Source organism: Alligator mississippiensis, chromosome 5 (assembly GCF_030867095.1).
Source record: "Alligator mississippiensis isolate rAllMis1 chromosome 5, rAllMis1, whole genome shotgun sequence".
NCBI lineage: Eukaryota > Metazoa > Chordata > Crocodylia > Alligatoridae > Alligator > Alligator mississippiensis.
Window position 1 is genome coordinate 41,563,492 of NC_081828.1, and position 22,191 is coordinate 41,585,682.

The 22,191-nt window shown below is 49.3% G+C and overlaps 2 protein-coding genes across 6 annotated transcripts in view; both read right to left on the reverse strand.

Annotated features, from left to right (window-relative positions):
- UHMK1 (U2AF homology motif kinase 1) overlaps positions 1-15,264 on the reverse strand; it is a 28,571-nt gene extending 13,307 nt beyond the window's left edge. Inside the window, exons 1-5 of the mRNA XM_019486554.2 lie at positions 14,358-15,264; positions 11,796-12,088; positions 8,158-8,349; positions 6,769-6,863; positions 5,691-5,767 (exon numbers count right to left, since the gene is read on the reverse strand). Coding sequence (XP_019342099.2) covers positions 5,691-5,767; positions 6,769-6,863; positions 8,158-8,349; positions 11,796-12,088; positions 14,358-14,676 — 976 coding nt within the window. The 5' untranslated portion in view covers positions 14,677-15,264. The remainder of the gene's footprint in view (positions 1-5,690; positions 5,768-6,768; positions 6,864-8,157; positions 8,350-11,795; positions 12,089-14,357) is intronic.
- A 258-nt stretch (positions 15,265-15,522) lies between these two features.
- NOS1AP (nitric oxide synthase 1 adaptor protein) overlaps positions 15,523-22,191 on the reverse strand; it is a 156,776-nt gene continuing 150,107 nt past the window's right edge. For all 5 annotated transcript variants that reach the window (XM_019486551.2, XM_006276167.4, XM_006276166.4 and 2 more), the window contains 2 exons: positions 21,387-21,708; positions 15,523-18,980 (listed from right to left, as the gene is read on the reverse strand). In XM_019486551.2, the coding sequence (XP_019342096.1) occupies positions 18,452-18,980; positions 21,387-21,708 (851 nt within the window). In that variant the 3' untranslated portion in view covers positions 15,523-18,451. The remainder of the gene's footprint in view (positions 18,981-21,386; positions 21,709-22,191) is intronic.

Here is a 22,191-nt window from a genome sequence, read left to right on the forward strand (position 1 = left end):
ATATCAGGATATGGAGGCTGTGTGATGATAAACAGAATTATTAACCACACCACTGTCCTTCCCCAAGCATACTGTTACTGCAGGACTCCCATTCTTGCATCCTAAGTTCAAGCAGAAGAGGGGTGCACCTCTACCTCAGATTTTGGACGCATGCTTTTTCATTCCAGAAGCTGTTGCCTCAACTCCCTTTAAAATACATTGTCAGTTGTAAGGCAATGGTATGCGTTGTTGCCATGCTGCTTTTTTTTTTTTTTTTTCCCCCAAGAGGCCTAGATCTAAGGTGCAGAAGTGTGGTTAAGGCAGAAGGGCCCAGAAGCCTGTCTCTGAGTGACCAGAGCATGAACCTTTGCAGATGTAACAACTGATTTGGTCAGCAAAGCAATGGAAGTCGTTCATATGTTTAATTAGACACAATCAAACAGAGCAGAAAGCTTGAAAGGAAGAACCATAAATAGTAATTGATGCAGCCAAATGTATTGAATGTTATTTTGCTGCAAGAGATGTGTTTTGTTAGAATGCTAAGATGAGTTGTAAAAAACAAAGCAGCCTTGTCTGACCATAAACTAAGGTGAAGAAATAGCAAGCCAGTGTTAAACATTAAACAGCATTCCACAATGGGAAGGGAAAGGAGATAAGAAATCCTCCCTTTTGCAAGGATGTAAATCCCAACTAATTAACACCTTCCAGGTTTACAAGAAATCTAATTCAATCCAGTTCCAAAAGTTTCAGTGAAACAAATAAATTCAATCAGAGATCATTCATCAGAATATTAGAATCAGCCATATATAAATTTTGGGCATAGGCTGGAAGGAAATTTGGACTTCTATATCTGAACTTCTAAATTTGGATTTCTCTCAAGCTCAGAGAACCAATTCAAGTCCCCAAGGGAAAAGAGAAGCCTGGCTAGCAGACCTGTTTATTTCCTGAATCCGAAGCTACATAAGCATTGTCTTTATTGATCCAAATAAGCCTTTGTTATCACATATCCTAATAAAGTTTTGAGTTGCAACTGGAATGGTCTCACTTGTCAATCAATCTCCTCTCACCCACAGTTAAAATTTAGTGTAACAGTTCCTGAACGCAGATGAATCAAGAGCTCCCTAAAAAAAATTCAACTGCAACACAAATGTTTCAAAGACACAATATCAAGGACAACCCTAAAGATAGGGAAGGCAAAAAAAATGTCAATTACCTTAAGCAACATATTGCCTTAGAGTTCAGCCCTGTCTTGGGAGGTGGATCGGTGGAGTGAGAAACCAGTGTTATAGATACCTACAAGCAGAGGTACTAAGTAAACTGCTCTTCAAAGTAGCTGCAGGATTTTCACTCATGTCGATTAAGCATCTGAGGAACTTCTCAACATAAAGCTACCATTCCTGCAGAATGACCAGTGTAGGTGGGTCAGTCAGCCCACAACAAGTGAAGGCATGAAGAGGCAAGGGAGGAGGGGGCAGATTGAGGCCCCCAAGGTGAGGCAGGGAGGGTGTGGGGCTGGGGCCAGGGCAGACTTCAGGATGGAGCTGCGAGCAGCTCATCCAGGGGGTGTGGTGGGGGACAGCTTCCATCACTATGTGCACCCCAGGAGGGCATGAGGGGCATGTGCCCCTGGATCTGTGCCCAAGGTGAGGGTGGGCTGCCGCTGTAGGCTGGGGCCAGGGTGGTGCCAGGCTCTTCCCAGTGGGGCCTGGCCTGGGCTGAACTTGCAGCAGGCGGTGGCAGCACTGGGAGGGAGGCTACAGGAGGGACTGCAGCCACCCCAAAATTTGCCATAGCCCCCCTCCCAGTGCCACCACGTACCCCAAGCACAACCCTAGCCCAAACCCCCCACCAAGAAAAGCCCGATGCCACCCTAGCCCATAGCGGCAGCCCACCCTTGCCCTGCATGCAGATCCAGGGGCACACGCTCCCCCATGCTTCATGCAGTGATGGGAGCTGCCCCCCCCACGTGCTCTCTGGATGAACCCCTCACAGCTTCATCCTGTGCCCCGCCCCAGCTGTGCAGCGCCTGCCCCACCAAGCCCCTTCCCACACAACAGACTTACCAGCTGGGCCTGGCTGCTCTTCATGCTGCCAGGCTGAGCTCTTGGCCACCAGCATGCTGCTCTGTAGCTGCGTGCATGCATAGGGCATTTATCAGCAACATTATTGGCCACATCAAAAAGAGCTGATTGCCGATACTGCCAATTTGCCTTCTATTGGTGCCGATCCAATATGGGACTGATGCATCAGTGCACCTCTACTGGCAGCCTGGTCCATGTTATGTCCAAAGGGAAGACATACTTATGTCCTTATCTGAAAGTTACAGAAGCAGAGAAAGCAACACCACATTCCTCTAAGATTTCCATTATTTTTGTTGAAAGAGTTGGGGTGGCTCCCTTATGGATTTTCCATTGAAGCACACACACAAACCAAATGGTTGCAGGCCAACCTTGTTGGTGAATTTATGAAGGTGTGAAAGAGAAAAGTTAAACCCAGCCGAGCTGTGATCACATCAAGACTAGTTCCAGATAATCGCCTTCTCTTTATACAAGTAGCATGAAGTGCTTCAGCTTAAAGGTTGAGCTGGAAGAATTAGTGCTTAATAGCAAAGGGTCGTTCCAAAGGAAGCTAAACAATTCAGAGATGAATATTTCAAATTACCCACACTGTGGTGGGATGGTAATGGTGGAAAAATCCCAGTAAAACCCTGCTAAGTTTGAAAAAGAACTGTCAACACACTGGAAGTGTTTTTTTGAACCAGAGGCATGACTATTCAGCATGCATTGTGACTCCCAAGCAAACTGACAGAGATTGATATTGCTGGTTTAGGAGTGGCAAAGGAAAGCCACATACATCAATTCACCATGTTAGAATTCCTTTCCCACGTGACTTAACAGGTGAGAGGATATCAAATGTTAAACGGTCCAAGACTTCCTTTTTGCAGCACCTCTGCATACCATGCAAATTGGCAGATCATCTTATGCAATCAGATGACTGCTATATGGAACAGAAATAGTATCTAAGGAACACAAGAGTTGGAACCATAAACTAAAATACTACTTTGCCAGTCCAAGAGCAGAGGGTTCTTTAACCCAGAAGACAAATGTAGAACAAGAGCCTACAGGTGAAGTTAGGAAATATTCCAAAATGGTAATAAGATTAGCATTTTTAAAACATCAAGGGTGACTGACTACTGGAACAACTTACGAGATCTCTAGTTAATTCTCCATCCCTTCCACATTTTAAATCCAGATCAAATAACACCCTCTCAAAAGACACATTTTAGCTCAACCCAAAGTTAAAGGGCTCAACTGTGGAATCAGAATCAGTGGATGGGTGAATGTCAGACAAGATCCTAAAGGTCCACACTAACTTCTAAATCTGGAGCCCCTGTTGCTGTAGCAATCCAGCACTCACAAGCTGATCCTTTTCATCCAGCAGGAGTCTCAAGAAGCAAGATCTGCATTGCACAAACAAGGAAGCAGCACCAAGGAGTCAAATGATTTGTCCAAAGTCACATAAAAAACCTGTAGCACATTGCAAACTAACCCTAGATCTTCCAGGTTCCAGCATTGTGCTTTGACATCCCATTGTATCAACATTTCAAATCTCCTCTACTCCAGAAACCCCTCAAACTGCCAAAATCTGCCCCTCCATTCTTTTTTGCTCAAGAGGGTTTCCTGGTACACCCTGAAGGTGGAGGGGGGAAATGCTCCCAGAGGACAGGGTGTAACCAGCAGGAAGAGCCAGCTCGGATGGATGGTTTCCTCCACTTTCCTTAAGCAGGAAAAAGCAGGTCAAAATTGAGTCTGGGGGTACAAACTTCACAGTCTGTACAAGCTGAGTGACAGATCAAAAAGGGTGCCAGGCAGAATGACAGGGGCTCACTCAGGGCCAGATGGTGAAGGACTGGGGAGACAGAGCTTCCAATGCAACCGAAATCGGTAATGGAACAGAAGAAAAGCCAATGTACCCTGGCAGGGCTGAAACAGCAGCTCCTCCTGACCAAGATCCAGGTAAAGAAGAAAGTTCCCACCCAGGGCTGCCACAAAGGTGTCCTGGAGCTGCCCTATGCTCTTCTGTAGTTTGCTCAATCCCTCAGCCTGTATCAAGCTCCGGGAAGGCTGCCTGAAGTTCACAGCTGGTCACTCCCCCAGCCAGAGATGAGAGGCCCTGTACCACCACGCTGGCACCAGAATGAATGGAAAAGGAAGGAGGATGTATCAAGGCTACAGCTGCACTGTCCAATGTAGAGGCAGAGCGTAGAAAGGGCTAGGGTAGGAGGCGGCAAAGCCAGGCATAGCTCCTGGGACACACTGACAAAGGTTCTAGAGGGTGCTGCGGCAGGGACAGGATTCTGAGGGAAGGGACCCGAGAGAAGCAGGAGAGGTCCTGATGCATCAGGATCCAAGCATGGGATCCAGTGAAGATGACAGTGCCAGATCAGAGAGGGGGCAGTATTGGCAGATCCCAATATCTGTGTGCAGGGGGATTTGCCATACAATCACCAGTACAGGCAGCATTTGAATCCCAGCCACTTGGTCCCCAGGGCTGGTGCTCCATTCCCTGGAGCAAGGTGCTATTTCAGTGCAACTGCCAGGTCGTGCATGCAAGCCAGGTTTATCTGAGGGGAAGGCATGCTAACAGGTGCCATCATCAGACATCTCTCACCACTCATGTTCTTGACTTCAAAGCTACCACACTTTTACCATGTGAGGAACAAAGAAACCCATGTGCTAATACCATCTCCTTGAGTTTAGGGCTGTCTGAGGAGCTTTACATAGTATCCCATAACAGGAACAGTTTTAGACCAAATTTTCAATAGGGAAATTGGGGTGTGGATTATATCACTGGTGTTTACTCAAGGGTTGGAGGGCAACCACACCACTCAGCTATTCCTATCAATCAAGATGGCCTAAAGTAGAGGAAGGGGAGAGATTTTCCCTTTCCTGCTTGGTGGGGAGGCCCCATTTAGGGCTGGGGCTAACACCTCCCTGGCTCCATTCACCCCATTTCTCCAAATGCAGGTCTCCCACACCTGTCTCTAGCCCTCTGCACAGCACTTCTCCCAGACAGCTGCACAGCCTACCTCCTTCCTGGCCCATTTGCCTAGCACCTTGCAGAGATACTTGGGCTACCTCTGCACATAGCAGAACCATGCTCAAAGTGCTATACTTGAGCTAATCAGCTCGGCTTCCTGGCAAAGCTGACTAACCCATGAGTGGCATTGCACAAATGAAGCCATGCTACTTGCATTTTTGGAACTAGTACAATCAGAACTAGCATGGGGGGAAATCTCTGCACAACTCTCAACAGGCTGGATCTGGCCCTGGAGGCCACCAGCTAGACAGCTCCGTTTCAAATAAATACCCCATTATTTTCTGCTTCCTTTCTTCCAGACTATCAAAAACACTGGTTTTGCCTGTCTTATGCAGATAATATGGAGCTGCTGGCACTTTCAGAGGGAGTCCAATACTAGTGCTGTCAGGGAGACAGAGGGCCTACAACCACATTTAGTAACAGTGAAAGCACAGGGCAAGCTCAGACCCTACTCTGCAGCCACACCACAGAAGGGAGAGGATAAAGTACTGCTGGGCACAAGAGACTGATGCAGGGAGAGAAAGAAAGCCAGAAGGGCCAAACAGTTTCAGCTCTGTGCAAATGCAGTCACACTAAAGAGGCAGGGACAGGGGATAGGCCACCTGACTTACCAAAAGGAATGCTGAAGAATGGGCTACACAAGGCCTTTTCAGCAGTGGCTCTTTTTCCTTGGTCATAATGAAGCATGCTGCAAGATAAAAGACACTCTTTACATTCACATCACTTTAGCTAAAGCTGCATGAAGAAGATACATTTCAGAGCAAGGCTGAATACTTGGCATGAATAAATACCACAGCATAATCTGTCCTCCAATCAAACTTAAGTAAGCACTTCAAAATGTCCTTTGTTTGCATCAATACCACTCCATGATTCTCAAAGATCTGTTATTCATTCAGGGGCACCTGTATCTTTTCAGAATTGGGACTCAATGTAACCGTGTTACAGGGACCCCAAAACTTTTTCCCCCCCCTCCCCTAAAAAGTGTCCCCCAGGGACTCTCAATACTGAATGCTTGGAAAGTAGTATACTATGCCTCTCCATCCTCCTCACCTACAATCTTAACTCTCATGCTGTTGCAGCTGCTTAGAGCTTTCCTCTTCCAGCAGTCTAATAGTGACAAGATCACCACAATAGCCTGCCAGGTTCAAGCCAGTTCCTCTGCCTGAAAAAAATCTAAGTTAGAGAGGCAGAAATATGAGAGGCTTCTACAGACCTGGAGATCCAGAACTGACTATTGTCCCAGGCACACCTTGCCAATACGAGTGGGAAGGCATTCCACACAGTTTAATAATGTTCCTTTATCCCAGTAAAGTGCATTTGTGCAACTGTTTTTCTGAGTTTTCCAAACACCACAACTCCACTGGAAGTACTTGCACAGACAGTGGAAGTACTTGCACAGGCAAGGTGCTGGGGTTTTAAATGCTGTCCTTTCCACCTGCTTTAAGCAATCTGAGATCAGAATAGTTAAAATGCTGGAAAGCCATCTATGCCGAAGCTCTAAGCACTGCTGTGACTTATGAAGCTTCATTGGCCTAAGAGTGAAGAAGATTTAAAAAAAAATGCTAGCCTAGGGAGGTTACAATTTCTTACTACCTGAAAGCAAGGCAAAAACTATAACGAAGTCGAGATTAATCACGCTGAAGATGTGCTATACTGACAGCTTGCAGTAAATGTGCTATTGTAACATACCTTTTGATAAGGTCTCTGAGGTGATAGGCTGGGATGGCTGAATTTACCACACCTTCACTGGCAAAAATGTGATCAATGATGGCAGAACTGCTTGTCTGGAGAGAGAAAGAAGCCAGGCTTAGAAGGAAAGAAAATCTTAATATAAAACATTTGCCATAATGCTGTAAATGATGCAATGATAATTCCTAACCTTGATACATAAGAGTTCTGGCTATTTGGAGTTATGCTCTATGTAGGCAGTTTGGATTAACCAACACTGAAGGAAGAGATCAAGGTGATCTGAAGAAAACTTATGAACAAAATTATATTTTGCACCTCTACAAAAGCTTTGTGTAACAAGGTGCAAAATATAATTTTGTTCATAAGTTTTCTCCGGATCAGCTTGATCTCTTCCTTCAGTGTTGGTTAATCCAAATTGCCTACATAGAGCATAACTCCAAATAGCCAGAACTCTTGTGTATCAAGTATATCAACCCACACACGAGAGAGAGCTTCCTGGCAAAACTGACTAACCCAAGAGTGGCACTGCACAAATGAAGCCATGCTGCTTGCATTTTTGCAACTAGTGCAATCAGAACTAACGTGGGGGGAATCTGAAAAACTCTCAACAGGCTGGATCTGGCCTGGAGGCCATCAACTAGACAGCTCCATTTCAAATAAATACTCCATTCTTTTCTGCTCCCTCTCTTCCGAACTATCAAAACCAATGGTTTTGCCTGTCTTGTGCAGTGGATTTTGTGCTAAGAGACAAGGGGGGGGGGGGGGGCGGGAGAGAGAGAGATGCTGAAAGAGCTGTTTTATTCCTCACTGAGAATCTTTCTGAGTGGAGATTACTGCAGGGAGGAGAGCTGAAAATTAAACTGCTTTATTTCACATCAGAAAACCCAGTCAGGCTTTAGGTCTCATGATCAGGACATCTCTCCCTCTCAGAGAGAGCACAGTTAACAAAAAGCCTCACATTAGCACAGGAGTCACTTTAAAAGCTAGAGAGCATGTTCTTGCTTTGTCATTGTGCTGCTGAGCTATTAGCAAAGACCTAGTCTATCTGTTTTGCTTGTTGTTCTGGTGTTATGCCAAAACCAGTTGTAATTCTTCTTACACGGCGAGTCCAATGGCACAGTTTTGGGAGCCTCAATATTTCAACTTTTCTGCAGGATGAACATCATGAACTACGCTCAAGCCACAAAGAAACTCTCTTGGTCTGCAGGTGCAATTTCAAGGCTCTCAACCAATAACACCCCAGAAGACATATGGGACTGAAAGTGATTGTTCTAATGGTATTTCCTGGACACTGAGAATAACTTTACATCAACAAAACAAAATAAAGGAGCATGAGAATAACAGCATCCACCCTGATATCTGGAAATCCAAGATGCAGCTAATCCTTACCTTCCATTCCTGAGATTGGACTGTATGTTTCAGTTTCATTCCTGAGAACATTTCCAGTAAAACAATTCCCAGACTCCAGAGATCCACAGCAGAGGTACACTCTATTTCACTCTGGAGCCCAGCCTGGGCCAGGCAGTTCTGCAATTCTGCCTCTGGAGCCCGGTACCCGTCTGTTTGAATGTATTTCACATCCTAGGGAAGGTCAAACCAATGTTATTAGAACCATCATTCAAATCAGCTTTTCAACTATACTCCCTGCTCCCCGTGCCCACTTAGAGAGCCTGTTTTGGGACCTGGGCACAAAGCATTTAGGTCAGTGTAATTTATAACGGTTTTGTACGCTGATGTAAGTTACACTAGGATCTGGAATGGGGAAGTGAGCAGCTACTTTGGCTAACTGCTTCCTCTAAACACTATACAGTACCTCAGCACTAGGTGGGAAAGGCATAGGTAATAGCCTAGTCATCCACAGCAAAGGGCTACTGCAAACATGTGACACCTTTGCTAAGCTTAGTTTTACCCCCAATATTTCCTAGGGTAATTCTATACTGAAATCCAAGAGTTATACCAGTACAAAGCTGTTTGCCTGGTATCTAATCTATATGTTGGAAACATGACTATGGAAACTGATTACATTAGTATAAAGCTGTCACATGTCCAAGAACTCAAAGAGGCAGTCTACTAAACCCCACTGTTAATCTCTAGGTGGTGCTCAAAACTCTGGGCTTGTTTAGCTAGTTCAATCTGCTTTGTAACCAATGTGGCAGTATGGCAAGACACTTTCGAGAAAAAAAAGTTACCTCCCAAATAAGACAGTGACAAATTTCTTGACATCATTGATGTGTACTAGGGAAGAAAAGGCAAGGAAGAACCTTGGTACAGATAACAGGAAGGTGCTTCCTGAACCAGACCAACCATCCATCCCATCATTACCTGTCCTCGGACTGAGAATTCTGGAAGCTTGAGTCCAGGTCTAAGGCCCCCACAACGTGCTCCTGAGCTAATTATGTCATGTTTAAAAAGGACAAGCAGGATCAATGAGGGTTTCAAGTCTCTGTTCAGGTACAGGGACTCCCTGCAAGCAATTTTAAATCACAAAACAGGCATCTGTAACCTGCAGACAGGGGAGTTAAAGGCACATCCACTCCTGGTTCTCCTCCCACCCCCCTGCAGTCAGCAGAGCTGCAGCAATCAATTTCTGCTCAGCAGCTGTAGCTCAGCTTTCTATTACTGCAGAGAAGTTAAAGTGCTTTTAATGCTGCCTACTCAAAGAAAACAAAAGCAGCTGCAGGGGGAAGCTTCCCTTACCTACATTGTTCTAACATGCCCCCCCACTTTTTTTGTAAGTGATGTTCAAGATGCCTGATTCATATGGAGGGGTTCCAGGACATGGGTATGGAAATCAAATTTCCCTGAGGAAAGAGTTTGTGCCTAGTCATCCTTATCAGTAACTCATTAGAAGAAAATACATTTCATCCTGAGCTGACTGCCTATCACTGTGATAGTATAGTGGCACAAGGACCCCACAAGCCAAAGGTTCTCTCAGTGTTTCCTGATGTTAACCTGCACAAGATGTACAAGATGGTCCCTCTGTCCACCTCTGAAGCAAAAAGATTACAGCAGCTGAAATGTAGTCTCCCAGGCTGGAATTTAACCACCCTGACTGCTGGGAAGAGTTGAGATCTTTAGTGAGCATAAGTGACCAAGACTTGTTTTATATTTCCCTCCAAGAATACAAGCCCTGCAATGGTAAGTGACAACACCCCTCCATCCTGTCCATATAAAAAAAAGAAAGAGACTCCAAAGCAGCAAGGAAATTAAAATCCTCAGTCTCAACCCTATCAAGCCACCCAAGGAGTCACAGATGGCATGTGTGTATACCACTCATCACACAGATGGGAGAGGGCAAGATGGATGCCCTCTATGTGCTCATGGCAAGGCACAAAGGTCATTCAGACCAGCAAGGATGTTCTCTAAACCAAAGATAGGAAATCCAGCCCAGCTGAAGCAAACTGAAAGGATGAAAAGTGTACGAGTCATTTGAAGAGCAAAGAGGCAGACAGAACTTCCGAAATTCTGCATCACATTTGCAAGAGCAGTAGCTGGTCTACCAGACGGCATCAGATTAGTAGCAGCAAAGGCATCCAGCCAAGAAGCCTGAAGGAGCTGCAGAATAAAGCAGCCAAGCTGCTTACTTAAAAGTATGCTCATTAGAATCAGTTGCTCAGCCAGAAAACCCAAATAAAAAATGGTGATCTTGGGAGTTGCAAACTAGCGCATATTGCCTTCAGCACCAGTTTACCTGACTGAAATAACTAAATGATAGAACCTTTACATGAATACAGCACTACAGGGACCACCTTCACGGTGGGGAAAAAAAATCATATCTTATTTACTAAAAGTCTATGTTTAACAGCTACACCAACAGTGGAAAGAGAAACAGAAAGACTGTTGGATTAAAAACAAAATAAAACCCCCAAAGCAGATTCTATAACCAGATGCTATTAGTGACACTAAGCAACTATGGGACAAAAGGTAAATAGTGCAATAAGTTAAAAATGGAAGGCCTTAATGGACTAGTGATGTTGATCATCTTTATTAACAAGGAAGGACGGGCCCAACTATGAGAAAGGTGACGAATTTTACAGACAATTTCATTGTTTGTCCTGACTTGCCTAAATGGAGACTGAGGCACAGAAGGGCCTAACACCATTGGGTGAAGGGACAGCCTGATAGCAGATGAAAATCTGGGTTGACAAGTCAGGCACATGAGGAAAAATAAGTTTGCTCAATTTAAGTGCTGCAGGCTTTTCTGTCAATGCTAACTGTATAGGAAAGGAACACAACCATCCTTGTGGACTGCTCAGTGCAACCCCCCCCAACAAACAAAAAACCTCTCTCCTCAGTAAGCAGCAGCAGTAAAAGCCAATTGAGTGATGAAATGCATCAATAGTATTGCCCCATCTCAGAAGGAATATAGGAGAAAGACGTGGAAATACAGATGAGAAGAAGGGTGGGGGAAGAGGGAGTAGTGCAGAGAAGTAGTGCAGAGAGACTGAGAAAGCAAAGGCTGTTAATGGGCAGATCAGGAACTCAGGAGCCAGAGTAACCCAAAACAGGGTAGGGTAGATATGGATCTGTGTGTTCCCACTTTCTCTCTCACATAGTGCACAAACAAGGGGCATCCTGATGAAACTGTAAGGCAACTATTTAAAAAAAAGGGTATTTCATCAAAAGCACAGCATATAATTAACCTGTGGAATTCACTGGTAACACCTCAATAGGCATCCAAGGATGAGGACAACAGACACACTTCTGTTTTAGGGCATAAACTAGAGTTAGGTAAGAATTTTCCTCTTAAGGGACAGATGCGATGCCTTCCTAAGCATCTGGAAACGGCCAGGAAAACCGATTATATGGCTACTGGTCCTATCATGCAGGGCATTTCATAACACCACATTGGTTTAATATCGACTCACAAAACAGGGCAATGCAGAAAGTCCCCAGGCTTATGTTCTTTTTGCATCCTCCTCCCATCCCAAATCAAACTGCTTATGGAGATCAGCTTAGGATCATGGAGTACAACAGAGTAATTCAAAATAGGTAAGAGAAACTGCTTGCGCAGCTGTGAGCCACACCTGGTTCCCCTCCTTGAAGCTAAGCCCAAAGTCAATGAGTTTAAAGCACTCCTCCTCTGCACTCCACAGAATGTTGCGTGGCTTGAGATCTGCATGCACATAGCCTTTATGGTGAAGGAAAGCCAGGGCTTCAAGGACATCTCGGGCGCAGTGCTGGATCATCCACATAGAGCAGCCATGATTGCTGGAGTGAAGGAGCAGCTCTGAAACGCTGATATCCAGCAGCTCCAGCAGGAGGCAGCGTGAAGGCCCATTGGCAGAGAAGTGGTTGGTGAACACACCATACAGTGTCACTGGAATAAGAAGCAATCCAAGAGCTTGGTGAGGTTGATGCAACTTGTGGCCCCGCTGCTCTCCTCCTCCTCCTCTAAGGTGCTGGGGGAGTATACTCAAGACCCTGGCCTCAAGCATATTTTAACAGATGCTTACTGCTTAGCCACTGATTTATAAATCAGGACTTCTTGCTGAAGCAACGGCTTCATCAGTTATTGTCCACGCTTCCCATGGGTCACAACCCACCTGAAATTGTGCTGCCGCCTCTGGGCATCATGGGCAAGCAACAAAGCAAAAAAGGTTCAGAGCATGGTGAAGGCCATATAGTCCACCAGAACACCTACCCAGGACATGCTCTGTACTTTACTCAGTGCGTTGCCCAAGGGAGTGGACACTGTAGTCACTACATGGCTGAGATATGACTATGTATGGGCAAAGGGGGCCACAAGAACTGCTTCAGCATGTGACGTTCCTCAGCACTCCACCCTCTAAGACCCCTATCATTCCCAGCCTGGCTGCAGGCCCCTGTCTGCAGGAGACTGTAGGGCGAGATGTACTCCCAGGTCCCCAGAGACCAGCACTAGCGTGTGCTATCAGCAAAGACAAAGTTTCCTCCATTTCTCAGGACATCTCTCCTCAGGCCCTAGCAGGTCAAATGTTAGACTCTGCATGAGCTGCAGGGCAGATGCAGCTCCCATAGCCAAGCCCACACAGTAGCAAGGCCCCACACAGCTCCAGCCAGGTCCAAATCCAGCTCAGCTAAGCTAGTGGAAGTTTACCCTCACATTCCCCAACTTGGCCCTTAGAAGACCAACTGCCCCACTCTGGTAAGAGAAGGGATACAAGGTCACCCTGGAAATGAATTTATACTACCATCACCACCTCCAAGCATTCTCCCTGCTTTCTTTCTGCCCAGCATAGAGCCCCCTCAGGTAAGCAAGGACCTCTCTGTATTTACTTTCCAAAGAGTGTGGGATGAATGCACAGCAGCATTCATATCCCTAGTGCAACTCTAGATGTACAGCCCAGCCCAGCCCTGCTAGTCTGGTCCCAGTTATCAGAGGCTGCAGTGCAGGGGAAAGGTTGTTATCACGCTCCTGACCTGGTTTAGTGATGCTGCCATGGGGAAATCACTAGAGCAGGATGGAGAGCTGGGCACTCTGCCCGGGTGACATCTGTGGCTCCCAAACAGAGGTAGGGAGTCCTGGTCAACTACCAATGTTGAAGCAAGTATCTGAGCTACCGTTCCTAGCCCATTAACAATGCCACAGAGGTGTGGAGCAAAGAGGGGATTCCCATGGAGGAATGGGGGTCCCTTGTCCCAGCCTGGTGATCCATGTCTTGACTGGTACTGTTGAAGGAATATATGGGGGTGGGAATTCCTGTCCTTGTCCTAGCCCAAGGGGTTTCTGATGTTGGAGGGAGGAGAGGGCATTTCTGTCCCAGTCTGGGGGAGCAGGGGCTCCATGTCCAGATCACTAGTGTTGCAAGGGAGGATGGGGTGGTCTCCGTTACAGCCTGGGAGAAGCAAAGGACCCTGCTCACCAGGGCTGTGGTGGGAGAGTAGGACTCCTGCAGTCATCCATGGCGCAGGGCATCTCTGACAGTGCAGGTCTGTATCGGGGGACCCTGTCCCAGTGCCTGATGTCAGTTATCAACACTGCAACGGGTGTCAGGAGTGTGGAGTCCTACCTGGGCCAAGCCCCTGTCCGTGGTGGGCAGGGAGCTGCTACCTGTGCTATAAGGGGTATGGTGCTGCCATCCCCGCTCTGACTTGCACAGGAGGGAAGCATGTCCTGCCTGAGTGGGGGGACGTGGGTCCTGCTGGCTGATGCTGCTGTATGCAGCAGGTGCATGGGGCCGGGCCGCTCTACTGGCCAGAGCCCTCCACAGCTTAGGCACGGGGGCAGCAAGGCTGGAGGGGCTGCAGAAGGCCCTCGGCCTGTTCACCCGCAAAATAGTGGATGGGCGAGAGGGCTCCTCATCTCAGCCTAGGGGCTGCAGTGGCACTGGGGGTGGGCGTGAGCAGGGCCCCACCACGTGACTGATAAGGGCTGGGAGCTGTGCCGGGAAGGGCCCTCGCTACCTGCCTGCGAGCCACATCCCAGGGCCCGGGTCAGTCCGGGGGGGGGGTCCCAGGCGCAGGCGCCACGGGAAGCGGGAGCCGGGAGGGATGGGGGGGCTCCAGCGCTCGGGCCCGGGGAGCGGCGCTGCGCTGCGCTGCGCTGCGCTGCGGGCAGGGAGTCCCGGGCGAGGCAGCGCGGGCAGGCGGCGGCGCGCGGCCCTTACCGATGTTGCGGTGCCCGCGGAGCTGCTCGAGGGCGGCGCGCTCCTTGCGGAAGCCGTACTCGGCGTAGTCGGAGCCGGGCGGGCGGGGGCCGGCGGCGGGGCGGCGCGCGGGGCCGGGCCGGGCCGGGCCCGGCGACGGCAGCGGCGGCTGCGGCACGAACTCCTTGACGGCGCCGGGCGGGGCGCGGGGGTCGCCGCAGCAGCGCACACGGTAGACGGAGGCGGACGAGCCGCTGCCCAGCGGGGCCTGCACCTGCCACAGGCGGCCCAGCGCCTCCAGCAGCAGCGGCGGCGGCGCCCCCCACGCGCAGCCCGACATGGCCTCACATCCCGCCCGCCGGGCCCTAGCGCGCACGGCCGGCCATGGCAGCGGAAGCGGAGCGGGGCGGGCCGTGTCCCCGCCCCGCCCCCTCTCGTCCGCCGCTGCTGCTGCTGCAGGCCGGGCCCGCGGGGAAGAGGACGGCCCCTGGCTCTCTCCTGCCCGCGCGCAGCCGCGCCGACCCGCGCTGCGGCAGGCTCCCCGGAGCGGCGCTGCCCCGCCGCGGGCCGCGCCTGAAGCGAGCGCAGGGCTCCGGGGAGGGGACTTCCCTCTTCGTGCGCCCCTTGCCCGCGGCCCCGGCGGGGTGTCTGCCCTCCGCGGCCGCCCCTCGCCCACAGCCCCGCCCTCCGCTGCGCCACGCTATAAACCCGCCGTGTCTCAAGCAGGGGGCTGCGGCACCCCGGGGTGCCCCGACATCCTCGTGAGGCTGGCGCGGGGTGCCACGCGCTATTCGCGCTGCGTAAAAACGTGATTCATAAAATAAACGCAGAGATCTCCAACAGAAATCTGTCGTGCTAAAAGTATTCGCCCCTGCTGCGGTCTCCGGGCTCGTTTTCACGGAAGAATTCCTCCAGTATTTTTCAGTAGACAAAAAACGAGTGAAAACCATTAGTCGGTGTTTTTGGAGGGGTGCCTTGAGAGCCATTGCTCTCTACGATCCCCACCAGCCTGGGGGTTGCAGAGTCCTCCAGGGCAGGGTGGCACCTTAGAGACCAAATGGTTCAGCTCAGCAAAGCATGAGCTTTCCCAGATGACAGCCTGTGGCCCTTTCATACAGCCCCTACGCCGCGGAACAAACAATGTTATGTGTAGGTAACAAGCGCCATTTCTGTAGAGAATCCCACCTTGCAACACATGTAAAGGATCTTTATTGTGCAATCAGTGTGGTTCATTCTGAGCTCTGTATCCATCCTAACTAATATAAATAGAGGCTTTTGGCACACATTAGGGTCACTGTTTTTCAAAATGTTGGTGCCCTGAAACGCTCTGCTTCACTAAACGGGGAGATTACACATGCTCCTGTTTTCTGATTAGTATACATCATACATAGTTTTATATAGGCAGTGTACGTATATATATATATGTATATATATATATATATAATTTCTATTTGTGTGATAGCATTGGACATATACAGAATATACACACATATACATGGCCATTTTGTATCCAGGATCCTATGGCACAGATCAGCATTCGCTGGACTCAAAACAACTTTCGGAGGCATGATTCATTCTCGGGTGGTCCCTTTACAAGGGAATTCAAGGCACAGGAATATTCTCACATCCACCTCATATGTTAATGCAGAGTCCAAATGGTACTGTTGACAGCTGTGGCCTCCATACATTGGTAGGACTATGAGGTGGGTTTGGATGGTGCAAAATAGTTAACTTCATTGGTGTCACTGCCCGCATCCTATCAGCTCAGCAGTGGACACAGACATTTCAATGGGCCTGGACAGGAAGGCTTTACTGCAAGGAGCATCTCTAAGTGAGGTGGTGAGGAGAAACGTCCACTGGTTTGGCCACAGCTCTTGCTGCAGCCAGGTGCAATCCGTGTGGCCCTTCTGAAGGACAATGGAGTTGCACCAATTCTCACCAGCTAAGAATCTGAGATTGGGGTTTTGCCTCTTGATATTTTTTGCAGGTGACTTTCCAACCCAGGGGAGTGGAGACCCAGGGACAAAACAGAGGGAATCACAGTGCATTAGGCCTGGAATAAAATTAAACCAATGTCTTCCAGAACCTCTGTTCTGAGGCTGTGGGATGTCCCAGGAGGGGAAGTCATATACATTAGTATCCAACCACCCCATCAGGACTGGGCCAGGGCCAGAACAACTGCACAAGTTCACCCCACCAGCTCATCACCGTGGAGTAAGAGGTGAACTAAGAACTGAGGCTTGAATCCACAGCATTTCAGGAGCCCCTTCCATCAGTACAATGAGGCTGAAAGCCAGACAGTGCTGCACTGTCCTTGCAGTGAACCTGCTCCTCAGCCTCCTCCTCCTCCATGCCTGTTCTCAGAAAGCAGGATGCAGAGCCCTGCTTAGCTGGCTCTGAAATGAGACAAGCAGAATTGTTGCATAGATTCTCTCACAATCATGTCTACTACTTGAAACTCCAAAGGCAATGTCCTTACTGCAGAATAAGCTTAGGTGAGGGCTCTCCCTGAAATGTAGAGTAGTTCCAGAGCTGGCCTGGTCTGGGAGCCTGGGTTACAGCTCCCACTCCACTTTCTCTGCACCTAGTATCCCCCCACCCCTCACCACCTCCCCTTTGGTTTTGCAGTGAGGACACCATGCTGAATCACTGGTGCCCTTCAAGGACTTCCCACATTTCTCTGTCTGACCAAACCCACTAGGAAAGAATCACAGAATGACTCGGTTTCCTGCGTGGCAAAAGACCATGGGATATGTCCCAATCAGTCCCAGAGAGATAGCCAAGTGTGGCAGCAGGTCCTAGCGAGATAGCCAGGTGAGTGTGGCACCAGGGAAGACACAGGAATGGGGTACGGTGGCTGGTCACTTTTGGAACATAGCCAACTGAGTGCTTGTCCCTGGGTGCAGATGAGCCAAGTTAACTCTGCAATGATGACTTATCCTAAACATGGGGCCCAAGTCTAGCTTTAGCCTGACAAAAGGCAGGCTTCAGGACAGGAGGTTGCATGGCAGGGAAGGGTGACAAAAGGTGTGAAGGGACAATCTAGAGTTTCACCAAGGCATGGATTGAGATTATCCTACTACACGCAGCCACCCTGCAGAGAAAATTACATTAGGAAACCAACAGCAGTGACAGAGCTACAACAATGGAGACTGAGGCCATAATCAACAGATGTAGCACACCTGGAATGCTTCACAATGTCCAGGACTGTACAGGCACTGAAGAATTTAGTCCCAGCACACCCCAGCCAGGTGATGTACCCATGACATTATAAAACAGGGAGCAGGGCCAAGGTCATAGAAGGAATCGGTGGCATAGATGGAAACAGAGCACAAGATGTTCAAGCGCTAGTACCAGTAGTTTCTAATGACTAGACCTCTGTCCCCTCCACTACATTATTTAACCCTCTCTCCTGGCTCCTCTGAGGTACAGATATGCAGCAGACCCAGCCACCAGCTCTCCTCTCTACCATGAAAATCCAATCAACCAAAAATCTCTCTCTACATGTGTGTCTCTCTCTGGGAGCATTCAGACTCCCTGGCTAGGTGCTACTAGGGCAGCTTTTGTCTTGTGCTAAGGATTAAAAGAGTGCCCTCAACCCCCGCCACATCTCTGTAGGGAACATCATTGATGCTGGCACTGATCCTTGATCATTGATGCTGGCACAAAAGATATCTAACTAGGAATCACACTGGCCAGGACACAATGGCAGCCCCTCACTGTGCAGTGCAGCAGCTTGCAGGCAGCTTCATCTTTGGCCTGGAGCTAAAGTCCACAGAAATTGCTTATCACATTGTGCAAAAGACAGTGCCACACTGGGACCTATGGTGTTCAAGAGCTAAGCCTCCATACTGAAGATGAGGGTGCCTGCCAGTTGCACTGCACAAGGCAGGAAGTGGCACAATGGCTGCCCCTGGCCTCCTGTCTTTCCTTCTGCTCCATATAGGATCCACTAGTGCCAAAAGAGATAAGTAGTGGGTCCAGGCCTGCATAGTGCCCTGGTCCTTCCATACTGCCCGGGTTCCCCTCCACAGAGTGGGCAGTATGCTCCTGCCAGTTCTGCTGAGCTGCCCCCCTGAGGATAGTCCGCATGTTTCCCTCAGACCCTAGGGCAGCTACTCAAAGGACAGGAGGTCTGGGTGGGGTCCCTCATTTTCCAGGCCAGAGGTCTGTGCCTCAGGCTGGCCGTTGTCCTCGTGGGGCTGGTACTCATGCAGGTGGTTGGCAGGAGCGAGGCTAAGTCTGAGGGAAGGTTTCTCTGGGCAGGGAGGAGAGGCTGCTATTTTGTCAGCAGCCTTCAACTTGCCCTCCAGGTTATCCTTGTAGATGAGATCAGGCACAGGGAAGGCGCCATTGTGGTTGGGCTCATCCCCGTTTTGCACTACTCTGCCAGGGTCGCTTTGCTCAGCATTGCCCTCTGGCTGAGGCACATCCCATGCCACCTTCCACTCCTCCATGTGGGCTGCTTGGTCAAGATACTCTTGGCTTTGCTCAGATGCTGCTTTCACGGTGCCATCCAGGCTGCTCACAACTGGCTGGGAGGAGATGAGCATGTCCTGGGGGGTCTTGAGAGCCCGGGGAGTGCGCTTCTTGGTCACGGGGGGAGGTGGGTCAAGGCGGGGAAAGGCTTCCAGCAGCACAAGCCTGTAAGCACAATGAACCATCAGTGAGCATCTCTCCCACTTCAACTTGCCCCAGAGCCCCTCCAAAAGGAAGCATCAGTCAGCAACAAAACGCAGGCACATCAGGGACTGTCATGTGGCACCTGACAGGTACTTGGGACAGGGCCGAAGCAGAATACAATGCCCGAGTGATGCTGCAGAGGGTGAGTGAAAACCAGTCTCTCAGTGGAATTTGGCACCCCATCCTGAAAGGGCTTTGGGACATTTAATGAGGGCAGGGTTTTGGCTTGATGCTTTACTGAAAAGTCCAAACATCCCCCCCCCCCAGCACAGTGCCCCTACTCACACTGCAAAGGGGCTCTGCCTTGATTTGAATGGGCAGAGGTGCTGTTGCCCCAGCCACAACATTCACTGTTGCATCTCTCAGCTGAAGGCTGAGCCAGCACAGTCTCGTGAGGACAGACATAGTCTGTGGCCCCACTGCAATATCAAGACACCTCATCAGCCAAGTGCTATGACAGGGAAAGGATTGCCCAATGGTTAGGGTGCCAGCTTAGGGTAGGCAGTTCTATTTACTACCTTGCCACTGACTCCCTGCACAGCTTTGGGCAGGTCAGTCAGCCTCTGCCTGTCTCAGCTCCCCTCAAGCTGGGAGGGAGAACAACACTGTCCTGTTTCACAGCTCTGTCACAGACTGCACAGAGTGATGGTGCTGAGTACCAAGGTAGAAACAACTCTTGCAGCAGTCTCAGTCTAAAGATGAGGCCAAGGGAGAGGACTTGTACCTGTCCTCAGAGAGTTCCAGCCATGTGCTTTGCTTGGAGCAACATACTTGCAGTTCCTGTTCTTAAGGGGCATTTCTTCCCTGATTCAATGCATCCTGCTATGTGTTGAGGCACTGTCCCTAAGCATGGCCCTCCAGGAAATCTCTGCTGAGCTGGGCACTAACCGTGCCTGGGCAGCTTGCAGCAGAAGCACTCCCTGGCAGTCTTTCTGTAGCCTTAACTACTCTAGCAGGTGGAGCAGCTGGGCAGATGGGGCCAGAAGAAGCTGAAGCAGGAGAGGGCAGACACCTGGGACATAGGGGTGAAATGCAGGGTGAGGAGGAGTGGAACATTGAGCTAGTTTACATGGGAACTCTTAGGAAAGCTCAGCTGAATTAACTTTTAAAGTGGATTAGCTAAACTGCATTAAAAAGTGTGTGGACATGGGGTATGTTTACACTGTGGCGGCAGCATGCCTTAGCCAGGACACGACTGATCACACCTACCCCCTTTCAAATGCTCTAAACCCAGAAATACATACTGTGCTTATTAGCAGCTGCAGGGATTGTATTCCTGTGTTTGAAATGTGTGCAGGAATGGATGGGCTGGGTGGGCTTAGAAACAATCCAGCCAGGCCATGTCATGGTGGTAGACATACCCTACAATTCCAAATGGAAGCGGTCTTAAATCAGTGATTTTTCAAGGGGTGCTGCAGTGCACTGGGGTGCCATGAGATCCTTTTATGGGTTCTGTGCAATATTAGCACTGTTAGGTGTACAAACACTGACACGATTCACAAAATAAACCCAGAGATTTCAAATACAAATCCAGGATGCCAAAAACATTCAGACCTGTTTGTGGTCTCTCTGTTTTTTACAACAGAAGAATTGTCCTATTATTTTTATACAGTCTAAAAAACAATTGAAAGCTAAGAGCTGGCATTTTCCAAGGCGTGTCTTACGTCTAAAAAGGTTGAGAATTACTGATGTAAATCAGTTGCAGGAGACCCTTGCTCAACCAGACTGCAAGGAACCCTCCCCTGTTCATCTACATGGAATGTTCATGTATATGAGACATCTGGAATAAAGAATAGCACCAAAAGGTCAAAGGGAAAAAAAGAAATAAAACCACCGCACCACAGTCCAGCAACATTATAACTACATTGTTACACAACCTAGCACAGGAAAGGATTCAGATCTACCTGCATATACTTGGGCACTGCACAATCTGTGGCCATTTGCTTTCTTGTATTCCTCATCAGCAGGCTGGGAATTCCTCTAATTGGAGTGGTCATATAAACAGGGATCAGACAAACAAGGGTCTACAGGCATTTACTTCACTTCCAGGCCAAATTTACTAGTAATTAAGAATAAACGAATCTACAAAAGGGATTTTATGTAGTTTAATAATTATTTCACTTTCAATTCATACCTGGAGTTAATCCAGATTAATTTTTTCCTGAATGTTCCTATGTGCAGACAAGGCTGGGGAGCGGGAGAGGGCTTGGGCAGGTGGGAAATGGTGCAGTGCATTACAGGCCAACTGAAGTGATGGCTGTTCCCTGGCATGGTGGTTGTATAGCATAGCCCTGTAGTAACATCATTCACCATGGCCTTTGAGGGTCAGTAGACACAAGGACTGCAACACCTGCAGGGGAAACTTACCCTTCCTCGTGAACCTCATCCTCCAGCTGGGCATGCGTCCCACCAGCTAGCATGGCCCCCACATTGGCATTGATCTTTGTCATGCCCACGTCTCCAAAGCTGGTAGGCTCCTTTCTGCGGAGGAAGTCATTCACCTTCGCCCCCACGGCCTTGCTCAGGTTCCTGAGGTGCTGGCTCCCTCCCGCTCGCAGTCCGGCCCCGCTGGGCTCGGCAGCTGCAGGTTGGGCTGGCTGAGGCATGGGAGACACTTTGGAGATGGACCTGCTGTGCTGCAGCTTTGGTGTGGGGGCAGTATTGGAATTCTCAAACATGCTTTGGTCAACTGGAAGAGAAGAGCAGAGGCAGTGGTATGAGTGGGGCCACTGGGTTGAGCAGGGCCACTGGGTTGAATGGAAGCATTAGACTGGGTCATCCAGCACAGGCCAATGCACCCAAGAGGGAGCACTAGCTGGGCAGGAGTACTGGGAGAAGCTGGAGCCCTGGCTGGGTGAGAGTACAGGCCTGAACAAAAGTACCATGTTTCCTTTTTGGTATCTGCTGAATGGGATCAAGGCTACTTCCTGCCCTGAGAAAAGGGCTCGCAGGGCCAGAGGAGGAGAGTGCTCCAGAACCTGATGGATGACACTCTCTTTAGCAGTAGTTTCACCTCTGTAAGCCCTGTGCTGGGTCTGTACCTGCATCTCAGGTCTGCCTGAGCAAAGCAGGCCAGCTTGTATCGGGCAGCTGAAAGACAGATACCTCGGGGACAGGGCAGCACCGATACAGCTCCCTCCAACCGCTGCCAGGCTTCTCTTTTGAACAGGGC